The sequence below is a fragment of the Haematobia irritans genome, chromosome 3, assembly GCF_050003625.1.
Source record: "Haematobia irritans isolate KBUSLIRL chromosome 3, ASM5000362v1, whole genome shotgun sequence".
Lineage (NCBI taxonomy): Eukaryota > Metazoa > Arthropoda > Insecta > Diptera > Muscidae > Haematobia > Haematobia irritans.
Window position 1 is genome coordinate 209,613,797 of NC_134399.1, and position 12,841 is coordinate 209,626,637.

General features: G+C 25.9%; 1 protein-coding gene across 5 annotated transcripts in view; it reads right to left on the bottom strand.

The window, feature by feature from the left end:
* Nucleotides 1-12,841, bottom strand: part of HDAC4 (histone deacetylase 4) — a 115,646-nt gene that overhangs the window by 44,056 nt on the left and 58,749 nt on the right. For all 5 annotated transcript variants that reach the window (XM_075302517.1, XM_075302519.1, XM_075302518.1 and 2 more), the window contains exon 3: nucleotides 8,386-8,498. In XM_075302517.1, the coding sequence (XP_075158632.1) occupies nucleotides 8,386-8,498 (113 nt within the window). The remainder of the gene's footprint in view (nucleotides 1-8,385; nucleotides 8,499-12,841) is intronic.

The window sequence follows — 12,841 nt, forward strand, 5'->3', positions numbered from 1 at the left end:
AGGCTCGAAATTTATAGAGATTTGCAAATCGCCTTCCCATCACTGTTACCAATCGAGTCAAAAATAATCTACCAAAATTTGGAGAAAATTTTACCAAAAAACTACCAAACAAAAAAACATATATTGCAAAATTTTATTTCTACAGAAAATATTTTCAAAATTTTATATTTATTTTTATAACCAAAATTTTATTTCTATAGAAAATTTTGTCAAAATGTTATTTCTATAGAAAATTTTTTCCAAATTTTATTTCTATTGAAAATTTTGTCAAAATTTTATTTCTATAAAAAAAAAAATTGTCAAAATTTTATTTCTTTTATTTGTCAAAATTTTATTTCTATAGAAAACTTTGTCGAAATTTTATTTCTATAGAAAACTTTGTCGAAATTTTATTTCTATAGAAAACTTTGTCGAAATTGTATCTCTATAGAAAACTTTGTCGAAATTTTATTTCTATAGAAAACTTTGTCGAATTTTTTTTTCTATAGAAAATTTTGTAAAAATTTTATTTCTATAGAAGGTTAGGTTAGGTTAGGTGGCAGCCCGATGTATCAGGCTCACTTAGACTATTCAGTCCATTGTGATACCACATTCTCTCTTATCACTGAGTGCTGCCCGATTCCATGTTAAGCTCAATGACAAGGGACCTCCTTTTTATAGCCGAGTCCGAACGGCGTTCCACATTGCAAAGAAACCACTTAGAGAAGCTTTGAAACCCTCAGAAATGTCACCAGCATTACTGAGGTGGGATAATCCACCGCTGAAAAACTTTTTGGTGTTCGGTCGAAACAGGAATCGAACCCACGACTTGTGTATGCCAGGCGGGCATGCTAACCATTGCACCACGGTGGCTCTATAGAAAATTTTGTCAAAATTTTATTTCTATTAAAAATTTTGTCAAAATTTTATTTCTATAGAAATTTTTTTCAAAATTTTTTTTCTATAGAAATCTACCATTTTTGGTAGAATTCTACCAACTGTGGCAACCCTGCTTCCCATAGAAAAATGAGATTTGAAATGTCATTTCATTTATAATATATATGACAGTCGTTGTTTTAAAGACTGTATAAAATAAATTCAAACCTTTTCTTGTTTGATACCCCACATCTGTTTCTAAAAGGGAAAATATGCTGAACTAAAATAAAATAAGTAAAAATTGCAATGTTATCTATTTTCCAATTAAGTTTTCCTTTCATCTCAACAGGTTTTATAGATAACAGCTGTTCAATAATACTGTTATGCATATATGTATTTATAAATTTGTAAAGTTGCCAGATTGTTACATATGTTCGGAATGCCCTTCGAGTTCAATAGCACTACCTGTTGATATAAATAAATTTTCTAAATATTATTTGTATGGTCTCGCCTTTCTCTCTTGGTTTTTTTTTTCGTAATAATAGAAACTCATGTTTTTATTCGTTAAATCAAGCATCTGCTGTACATTCGCTATATTCGCTAAATAAAAGAATGGAAGGCTAACTAGCTGAACAAAAAATAGACACATGCACATGTATATAGCTTTAAAAATAGATGGGCGTATATATTCGTTCTAGCAAATGAGCCAAAATTATTGAGAGCACATCGGTAAATGTTATATATTGTGTTTTATAGTTTTCTATACATTCTTTGTTAGTATTGTTTTTGTTTTTGTGAAGAAGCGAAAAATAAACATTTAATTAAAATGCAAAAACCTGCACCCGTTTACTATATATTCACCACAAACATACAGAGTTAATTAGCAGACAGACAGACTTCAAAAGATTTAGCGTATACAAACAACTGTTTTTTTTCTTCGGTGTTTTTAAATAAAACAATTTAATGCAATTTTAGTTTTCCTTTTCCTATAACCCATAGTTGTCAACATTCCTCTATAAATAGCACCTGTGTTAAATGCCGGCCAATATTAAGCAAAAACAACAACAAAAGAACTCAATTCGCCAACACATCTAGAGATTGTTTATATTTGTATGGCTGTGCTCTTTCTCTCTCTCTCTTTCTCATTGGATGTTTGATGGTAGATTTATTGCAACAATCGTTGATGATCATCGTAACCATCGCATACGCAAACAAATAGGAAAATACCATAGAAATTGTAAAACAATAAATGCAATCAGCAGCAATGATACAATGTTGTAATGATTATGTGTGGGAAGTATGTCTAAAAATATTAAATGTGGTTAATTTTATCATTTCTATTTCAACATTTAGAGTAAAATATTGATGTGAGCACAATGTTTTCGTATCCTTTTTAGCTTGACATAGAGAATGCTTTTCGCTGATGATGATGGAGTATTTTTGATAAACAAAACTCGATACACATTTCAATAAAAGAAAATACCATTGAATTGAGGTAAAATTTTTTCTAAAACATCGGAAAAAATACTCAACAGACAGTTTACAGTTACAATAGGTTTAGAGTTTCCCTTTTTTGAATATGGGCGATTGTCTTCAAATGTCGAGTACTTCTTCCGGCCGGCTGCTCGCCCGGCAATGGATACAACTTGGGATTAAGAGCTTATGCCATTTTTTTTTATTATCGAATGAAAGCGCCATCTGTATAGCCAATCGAAAATCTTCAAATTTAAAGCATTTGAATAATATTTTCTGTGTCAATATACCACTTTATTTATAAATGCAACCTCTGCTGTTACTAGTCCATATCAATGTTTGTCAAACAAAATGTCAAGGAAATGAACATTATCTTGAGTATGGCGTTTCGTTTTATAAATAAACCACTAAAACGTTGTTATCGTTCATACTTAAAATCATACCAACATGTATTATGTACACATACACTGAAGAAAAATGTACACACAAAGAAAGGTATGTATTTGCTTTTATTATAATTTTCGATGAAATTGGCAAAATCCAAAAAAATTTAATATTACAAAGGGAAATGGATCAACTCCTGGTACAAGACTAGTCCCTGGTGTTTATGGACAAGTCCCAGTTCTGGTCAAAACGACCGATCAGAATTTAACAAAATATGGAAATGAAATTTTGTGAAATTTTCTTATAACCATAAAATTTAGACAAGATTTCCTAAGGAATTTAAATTTTGAAAAAATTCCCTTAGATATGAATTTTTGAAAAAATTTCCTTTAGAAATAAAATTTCGACAAAATTTAAATCTAAATTAAATAAAATTTTGACAAAATTTTCTATAGAAATAAAATTTTGACATAATTTTCTATAGAAATAAAATTTTGACAAAATTTTCTATAGAAATAAAATTTTGACATAATTTTCTTTGGATATAAAATTTTGAAAAAATGTTCAATAGAAATAAAATTTTGACAAAATTTTCTATAGAAATAAAATTTTGACAAAATTTTCTATAGAAATAAAATTTTGAGAAAATTTTCTATAGAAATAAAATCTTGACTAAATTTTCTATAGAAATAAAACTTTGACAAAATTTTCTAGAAATAAAATTTTGACAAAATTTTCTATAGAAATAAAATTTTGACATAAGTACTGCAGTTTTGACATTATTTTCTATAGAAATAAAATTTTGACATAATTTTCTATAGAAATAAAATTTTGACAAAATTTTCTATAGAAATAAAATTTTGACAAAATTTTCTATAGAAATACTGCAATTTTGACAAAATTATCTATGGAAATAAAATTTTGAGAAAATTTTCAATAGAATAAAATTTTGACATAATTTTCTGTAGAAATAAAATTTTGACAAAATTTTCTATAGAAATAAAATATTGACAAAATTTTCTATAGAAATAAAATTTTGACAAAATTTTCTATAGAAATAAAATTTCTCAAAATTTTCTATAGAAAAAAAATTTGAGAAAATTTTCTAAAATCTTGACTAAATTTTGTATAGAAATAAAATTTTGAGAAAATTTCCAATAGAATAAAATAAAAAAAAAAATTTTTTGACGAAATTTTCTATAGAAATAAAATTTTGACAAAATTTTCTATAGAAATAAAATTTTGACAAAATTTTCTATAGAAATAAAATTTTGACAAAATTTTCTATAGAAATAACATTTTGACAAAATTTTCTATAGAAATAAAATCTTGACTAAATTTTCTATAGAAACAAAATTTTGAGAAAATTTTCTATAGAAATAAAATTTTGACATAATTTTCTATAAAAGTACTATATTTTGACAAAATTATCTATGGAAATAAAATTTTGAGAAAATTTTTAATAGAATAAAATTTTGACATAATTTTCTATAGAAATAAAATTTTGACAAAATTTTCTACAAATTTTTAGAAAATTTTCTATAGAAATAAAATTTTTAGAAAATTTTCTATAGAAATAAAATTTTGACAAAATTTTCTATAGAAATAAAATTTTGACAAAATTTTCTATAGAAATAAAATTTTGACAAAATTTTCTATAGAAATAAAATGTTGACATAATTTTCTATAGAAATACTGCAATTTTGACAAAATTATCTATGGAAATAAAATTTTGAGAAAATTTTCAATAGAATAAAATTTTGACATAAATAGAAATAAAATTTTGACAAAATTTTCTATAGAAAAAAAATTTTCAGAAAATTTTCTAAAATCTTGACTAAATTTTCTATAGAAATACAATTTTGAGAAAATTTTCTATAGAAATAAAATTTTGACATAATTTTCTATAGAAGTACTACAATTTTGACAAAATTTTCTATGGAAATAAAATTTTGAAAAATTTTTCAATAGAATAAAATTTTGCCATAATTTTCTATAGAAATAAATTTTTGACAAAATTTTCTACAGAAATAAAATTTTGACAAAATTTTCTAAAGAAATAAAATTTTGATAAAATTTTCTATAGAAATAAAATTTCTCAAAATTTTCTATAGAAATAAAATCGGGACTAAATTTTCTATAGAAATAAAATTTTGAGAAAATTTTCTATAGAAATAAAATTTTGACATAATTTTCTACAGAAGTACTGCAATTTTGACAAAATTTTCTATGGAAAAAAAAATTCTTGAGAAAATTTTCAATAGAAATAAAATTTTGACAAAATTTTCTATAGAAATAAAATTTTGACATAATTTTCTATAGAAATAAAATTTTGACGTAATTTTCTATAGAAATAAAATTTTTACAAAATTTTCTATAGAAATAAAATTTTGACTAAATTTTCAATAGAAATAAAATTTTGAGAAATTTTTCTACGGAAATAAAGTTTTGCCAAGATTTTGTATAGAAATAAAATTTTGATAAAATTTTCTATAGAAATAAAAGTTTGATAAAATTTTCCATAGAAATAAAATTTTGACATAATTTTCTATAGAAATAAAATTTTGACATAATTTTCTATAGAAATAAAATTTTGACAAAATTTTCTATAGAAATAAAATATTGATTTTTTTACGAGTCGTTCGTCTCGAGGCGAACGAAAATTGCACGAACAGGCATATGAAATTTTGACAAAATTTTCTATGGAAATAAAATTTTGAGAAAATTTTCAATAGAAATAAAATTTCGCCAAGATTTTCTATAGAAATAAAGTTTTGACAAAATTTTCTATAGAAATAAAATTTTGACAAAAATTTTCTATAGAAAAAAAAATTGAAAAAAAAATCTATAGAAATAAAATTTTGACAAAATTTTCTATAAAATAAAATTTTTACAAAATTTTCTATAAAAATAAATTTTTGACAAAATTTTCTATAGAAATAAATTTTTGACAAAATTTTCTATAGAAATAAATTTTTGATAAAAATTTTTTATAGAAATGATTTGACAAAATAAAATTTTAAAAAAAACTTTTTTAATAAAACTTTTTATAGAAATGATTTGACAAAATAAAATGTTGACAAAATTTTCTATAGAAATAAAATTGTGTGACATTTTTTTCAGTGTTCAATCATTACAATTAAATAAATAAATACTAATTTTAAATACAATTTTATTAAAATTCAATTCATGGTTTTGATTTTATGTATATGTTGTTGGGACGGAGTTCAACATTGTCAGTAAAATGTTTTGAACATATTTATTTTATTTTCTATTTTAAATTTTTTAATTGTTTTAATCATTAAATATTTGCGGACTTTTTTATTGGAATATTTTTTTGCATTTATTTAAAAAAAAATTGTGTTTTTATCTTATTTTAGCGAATAGAAAATTTTATAAACGCTATAGTAATTAGCCTGACGAAGAATTAAACTTTCAATAAAAATATTATCCCTGAAAAAGATGAAATCCACAAGCGAAACATTGGATAACAAAAATGAAAAAAGTTCAAAAATTATGTTTAATAATTAATAATTAAATTTTTTTATTTTTATATGGATGTCATATTTCCTTAATTTCCTTTAAATATATATTTTCTTTAAAAAGGAAATTAACTTTTTTGTCCTTACTCGTTCCATTTGTATTTGATATAAAAATAGAAATGTTTTACATGAAAATGATTTTCAATGACAAAGAGAAAATAATTTTGCCACGCCCTTTATTTGTTGAAAATGTAAAAATAACAACTTTGACATATATATTGTCTTTGTGCATTTTGTGTTTTTTTTTTTTATTTTTTATTTTGGCATGAATCCCAAATGGCTGACCGCTAACCTATTGCAAATAAAATAAAATCACAGAAAATAGAATGCTTGAAATAGATTGATTTATCCCACCATCGTCAACACCTGCATGCATTTGCTACATTTGGTAAAAATATATGCAAAGAGAAAGCTAATGTTTAATATATACAATAAAACAGGGAAAGGGTAAATTTTTCATAAGTAAACATTTGTTTTTAAATTAACAATCATTTCTGTTGAAAAAAAAATATATATTTTATTTTCTATTTAAATTATGCAATTTTTGTAACAAAGTAATTAAATAAACAAATATTTCTATAGCAATTATAAAATTTTTGTATATTATTTTTAAAAAAAAAATACAAATTAACTACATAAACAAAAAATGGACCAAAAATTTACTTTTGACTCTGACAAAAACGTTAAGGCAATTATGGTAAAATTTACAAATTATAAAAAATTTTGTGGGAAATACGTATTCAGTGAATCTTTATGCTTCATTTCCCACTTTCCACTTTTTTAGTCCATTTAACTAGCGTACCCATCAAATTATTAAAGTCTCTCATATTGGAGAACTTCTCTGCAGTGAACTTCTATGCACTGCAGCTCTCTCTATCCCTTTCACTACTGATGTCCACATAGAAGGACATTCGAAAAAGACACCAAATCCTATTTTCCCACATAGTTTCGATTTATTTCTCGATGTTATTTTAAAGTAGAGGCTTTCATCTAAATAAGCTATATATATATTGTCCATATTGGTGAGGTCTAAAATACATTTTTATAAACTTCTTTAACAATAAACGAAAAATAAGAAAATTTGAGACAATTTTTGTACTGTATATTTCTAGTAAATGGACATTTATACAAAAACTATAGCTGATATTTTTACGGGTTCTTTTTTGTATTTTTTCTCATACTTTGAAAGATATTATAGGCCAAATAGCGTTTATTTTCGTAAGGTCATTTGGTCACAATTCAAGAATCAAGTTTTCAGAACAAGCTCATATAACTCTTGATGTAATTGAGGTAGGTTTTCAAAATGACAATTTTTGTTCTACATGCTGTTAGTACAAGTAAAAAAAGAAGAAAAATAAAAGTTTTTACCATTAGGTTTATTTCGGTATATACACGATAGGTAAATAAAGGACATATATATATATTATTTCGGTAGTGGAAGGGCTATATTATGGGCAAAGAGACTACGCGGCGTTTGGCTCTTACTCTCCAAAATGTTCTCTCTCTCAGTTAAGGCTCAAATGGTTGTTTATAAATACATCACCATTAATAGTTTGAACCTCTTTTAATTTCGCTATACATATATTTTTTTGTTTTTACTTTTGTTTCATTCTTTCTTTCCTTGCATCGAGTTTGTTTGAATAATGTCCATTGGATTTAAAATATTTCTCTATTTAAATCATATAAATAAATTTAATTAAAAGTCTAGTCATCGGAGATGCCGTCAATTAATTATACAAAATATAATTCCAATTATTTTTAGAACAAGCATTAACGTTTTCGATACAATAATCTTAAAAAAATTCCATCAGCTGTTCACAATTTCCGTTTGATTTTTTTGTCAATAAATGATAGACAAAAATGCCATCGAGAAAGATTTAAAATCATTAAATGTTAATTAATTTGTTATGGGTTATAAAATCAAGTTCTTAATAGATATTCATGGGAAATTCCATAGCAAACACCCATAGACAGAGAGAACGAGAGAGACAGAGAACCCAAGAGAAATGTCAACAAATATACTTTAAATATAAGCTTAATCTCTCCATCCTCTCTGTTTATCTGTTACTCTAAGGCAAAGTTGTCAATGCCAAAATATATAACAAAGAATGTATTAGGCTAGGCTACTCACCTCCAAAATTTCTTGACCCAAATCGGTAGCAGTTGCTGCTTGTACACGACTAAAATCCAATGTACCCGGTGTTAAATGTAATCTTTCTGTAGCACCAGAATCGCGGGAAAGATCTGAAAATAAAAACAACAATTCTGTGTAGATTACTCAAAGAAAAAACAGAGACAATGAATATGGCTATAGAATAAAATAAATATAAATGCAAAATCAACATGAATGAAAGACTAAACAAAGAACCATTGTTGGGTATAAATAAAATGGCTAAATATGTACATATATAGAGAATATTTATAGTGGATGATAGTAGAGATCCCAGTTGACTTGAAAATATTTTTTCATTATATTTTAACTATTTTTTTAGTTTAAATTAAAAAAATAACGGAAAAAACTTTATTTAATTATTTCCTTGAAAAGTTTACTTTGTTAAGAACTTGGTTCACATTTTTATTTAATTTTTGAATAAATTCAATTTCGATTTTCCGTTTGTATTTTACTTTCTTGGATTTGCTCAATAATTGATAGGCATAGCTAAAATAAACAAAATACAAATTTATAAACATTTTAAAAATACATATTCGAACAAATCTTTGCTTTTCCTTGTTTTTCTTTTTTGCAAATGCCTCTTATAAACAATTTTAAATTTAGAACAATTAATGAATGAATTCTTTTCCTACACTGTAGTTCATGGGGTTAAAAAATAAAGTCTAAGCAATAACGATTTTAAATTAAATCACACAAACAAATCAAAGACGATATTTTAGTCAAACATAACAATTTGGTTTCTTGTATTGCATCAGGGATGGAAATCAAAAAAAAAAAATTTTATGCAAACACAGAAAAAAATTTCACGAAAAATTTTCCAATTAAAATTTTAATTGAGTTTGAAAAAATATTCAATTAAAAATTTAATTGAATCAACAAATTTTTTAATTGAAACAAAAATTAATCACAACAATTAATAGTATCAATTAATTTTTTAATTGTATCAATTAATTTTTTAATTGATACTATCATTTCTGTGATTGAAGACATTTCAATTAAAAAATTAATTGGATCAATTAATTTCGTGATTGAATAAGAAAAAAATTTTTTTGTGTGAAGGTTTTTCAAAGTAAACTTTTCAACACCTCTAACATAAGTTTCAACATAATTTTTTCGGATTAAAAACAAAAAAAATCATTTGTAATATTTTTAAGGTCGACTCACGTTTCAGAAAAATAGCCTTTTCAAACTGCTGCCTTTTTTACATCTAAATGGTCAGAATACGGGCGAAATTCGAAAAAGTGAACAAATTTTACAAGCGAAGAAAACACTATACGACTAACACTCTGGCAACCCTTTTGATATGTTCCAAAGACAATCTAGAAGAAGACGCAGTTTTGTCATAAGAAAAAGAGGACCTACTTCTCTGAGAGAGAGAGAGAACACAAATGTCAAGGTATAGAGGGCTATGAGAAAGAATTGCTTAATGTGTCATTTTTTTCCAAGGCATCGAATTTTCTTATAGCCTCTACACCTTGACATTTAATTTCTCTCAGAGAACCAGGCTGCGTCTTCTTCTAGATTGTCATTGTATTTACAAAGGCCATTGAGATTAAGCTGCAGTTTTGTCTTTAAAAATTGAGGCGCTGGTTATCAGAGAACGGCTGCGATCTACCGCAATCCACCAGTGTATTTAGTAAACACCAATATTTGCAATCTTAAAACACCAATTGGTAAAAAAAAAAAATCAACCACCAAAATCCAATGCAACCGACGACTGTCGGTGTTTGTTAGCATGAGTGTTGGTCTCTCGAAAACACCGTAGTAAAGCAATCACACAAATTGGTTACCTATATCTCAGCAGTTTGGTATTCTCTTATTTGGTACTCTCTCAATTCTCTTGAGCTAATTCCAAGTGCTGGTAATTGTTGTTGTTGAGTGCAATCACACTTAAGTGCCACACTCGTTTTTTGTTTACCGTGCGTTGTTACGATGTCGACTGGTTTAGGATTGCAAGACACTGCATATGAACATTGTTATATACTAGTGGTGTTTTTGTTATCGCATTTGTATCAATGTAAAAGTTCGCATGGTAATTGGTATCTTACTCACTGCCACCGACATTTTGTGGGTAAGATTGCAATACGAAAAAATCCACCGGTTACAGTTCTCTGCTGGTTATCTCTGCCAACACAATGACATGAAGTTTGCGCCGATGTGTATGTCTCTCAAAAGTATTGCTGTTTGCATCGAAAAATATTAACATTTGTGGGTATGATAAATTTCAGAATTAAAATACCGAGAGTATGAAATACAAGAGGAAGAAAATGTCTCTTTAGAAAAGAACACAAATGTCAACCGAAGAGATGTCGCACAATGACCGCAGCCTTTTGGTATAACCGCCGTCGCGTTCGAAGCGCTGCTTTCATAAATTAGCTATAGAAACATCGGCAGTTTAATTTCAAATTAACTGCCAAAAATTTAATAGAATGAAGACATTTATAGAAAAGAACATTTGTTATTACAAATTAGGTTCTAAATCAAATTTCGTAAAGCCGGCAGAGAGTAGAACTGTGTGATGTCGACATAAACTGTGTGATATTCAGCGTTGCCACAATGAATTTTTATTTTGGACCAACATTTTTCCAAGATTGGACAAATTCGTACCATTGGACCATTTGTCCAAATTTAATTAATATCATTAAAAAGTTAAAAATTTTCCAAAATTTTACGTTGATAGAAAATTTTGTCAAAATTTTATTTCTTTTCTATAGAAATTTTTTTCCAAATTTTATTTCTATAGAAAGTTTTTGTCAACATTTTATTTAGTCAAAATTTTATTTCTATAGAAAATTTTGTCAAAATTTTAGTTCTTTAGAAATTTTTGTCAAAATTTAATTTGTATATAAAATTTTGTCAAAATTTTATTTCTATAAAAAAAATTTGTCAAAATTTTATTTCTATAAAAAAATTTTGTCAAAATTTTATTTCTATAGAAAATTTTGTCAAAATTTTATTTCAATAGAAAAATTTTGTCAAAATTGTATTTCAATAGAAAATTTTGTCAAACTTTTGAAACCATAAAAGTAACACCAAACCGAGTATAGAAAATTAAAAAGAAAGTGTGTGCATGTTACAGCGAATATTAAATTCCTGGGCAAAGCTGCCTTGGAAAAAAATTGACAGATAAAGCTATTTAATGTTTCTCATGCATCTCTACATCTTTACATTTGTTCTCTTATTCTCAGAGCACAAGGCTGTGTCTTTCTTGTCAATTAGATTGGCTTTGTAAATTACACTCTAAAAATGAACCCACCAGAAAAATTTGATTTAATTTTAGAAAATTTAGGTTAATTTTAGAAAATTATATTTTATGTATTTATAAATATATATTTATGTATTTATAAATAGTTATAGTATATATTTATGTATTTATAAATAGTTACACAAGGTACTAAATATGTCGCGAGGGTACATTACTTTATTTACTCAGAAAGTACAAAAGTGTCAATTATTATTATCCTTAAATTTTTGCAAATATTTCCCTTAAACCCCACATCGAACGTATGTGGCCGTTAAAAAAAAGTTCATTTAAAATAATTGATAACCAATATCTACCACTGTGCTTAAAATATAATATCCCGGGCTAGCAATTATCGTATCGCAACGGAAAGCAAAATCATTGCCTGTTGTATATGCCAAAAATTTTGAATTACAAAAGGAGGCAACACCATCAACAACGAATCACAACAACAAAAAACACGCCAGAAATATTTTTAGAATTCGAAGAAAAAATATACAAATCAAATAAGATTTTGCAAATCATCTTGAGATTATTAATGAACGGAAGAGGAATCTATTAATACTGTCCGTTAAAATTGAATAGAAGAATTGGTTCTCGGTTTAGTCGATTATTGTTGTAGCCGTATAGAGAAACCCTTTGAACTGAGACCTACAACATATATTATGCACGACAACTATGATGATGATGGTGCTGGTGGCAGGTCTATTGGCAACAATGTGCATATACATACATACATACATACATACGTACTATACCATATATCGTATACGTATTATGAGAATTGCGCGAAATACGTAAGTAGCTAAATAATATGTTTGTATAAAAAACACATACGTAATATCTATGTACAACATATTACGCGTACCTATCTACGTAAAAAAATATATATGCACGTATAACACGTTTGTTTATACAAGAACTAAGTACAATATATATTTCATTAAAAAAAAATAAGACTGAATAAATCGACGTTGCTTGTTTATATGTGAATAAAACTGAAATGAAATTTTCATTTCATATATGATTTGTTTTTGCCTTCTGGTCTTGGTTAAAGTGATATGAAATGTATGACGACGATGACAACGACGACGGTTATGCACCACCAACAACAACAATATAACGTATTTATTTATAAATAGCCATAGCCGATGTGATGTACTAGAATAACAG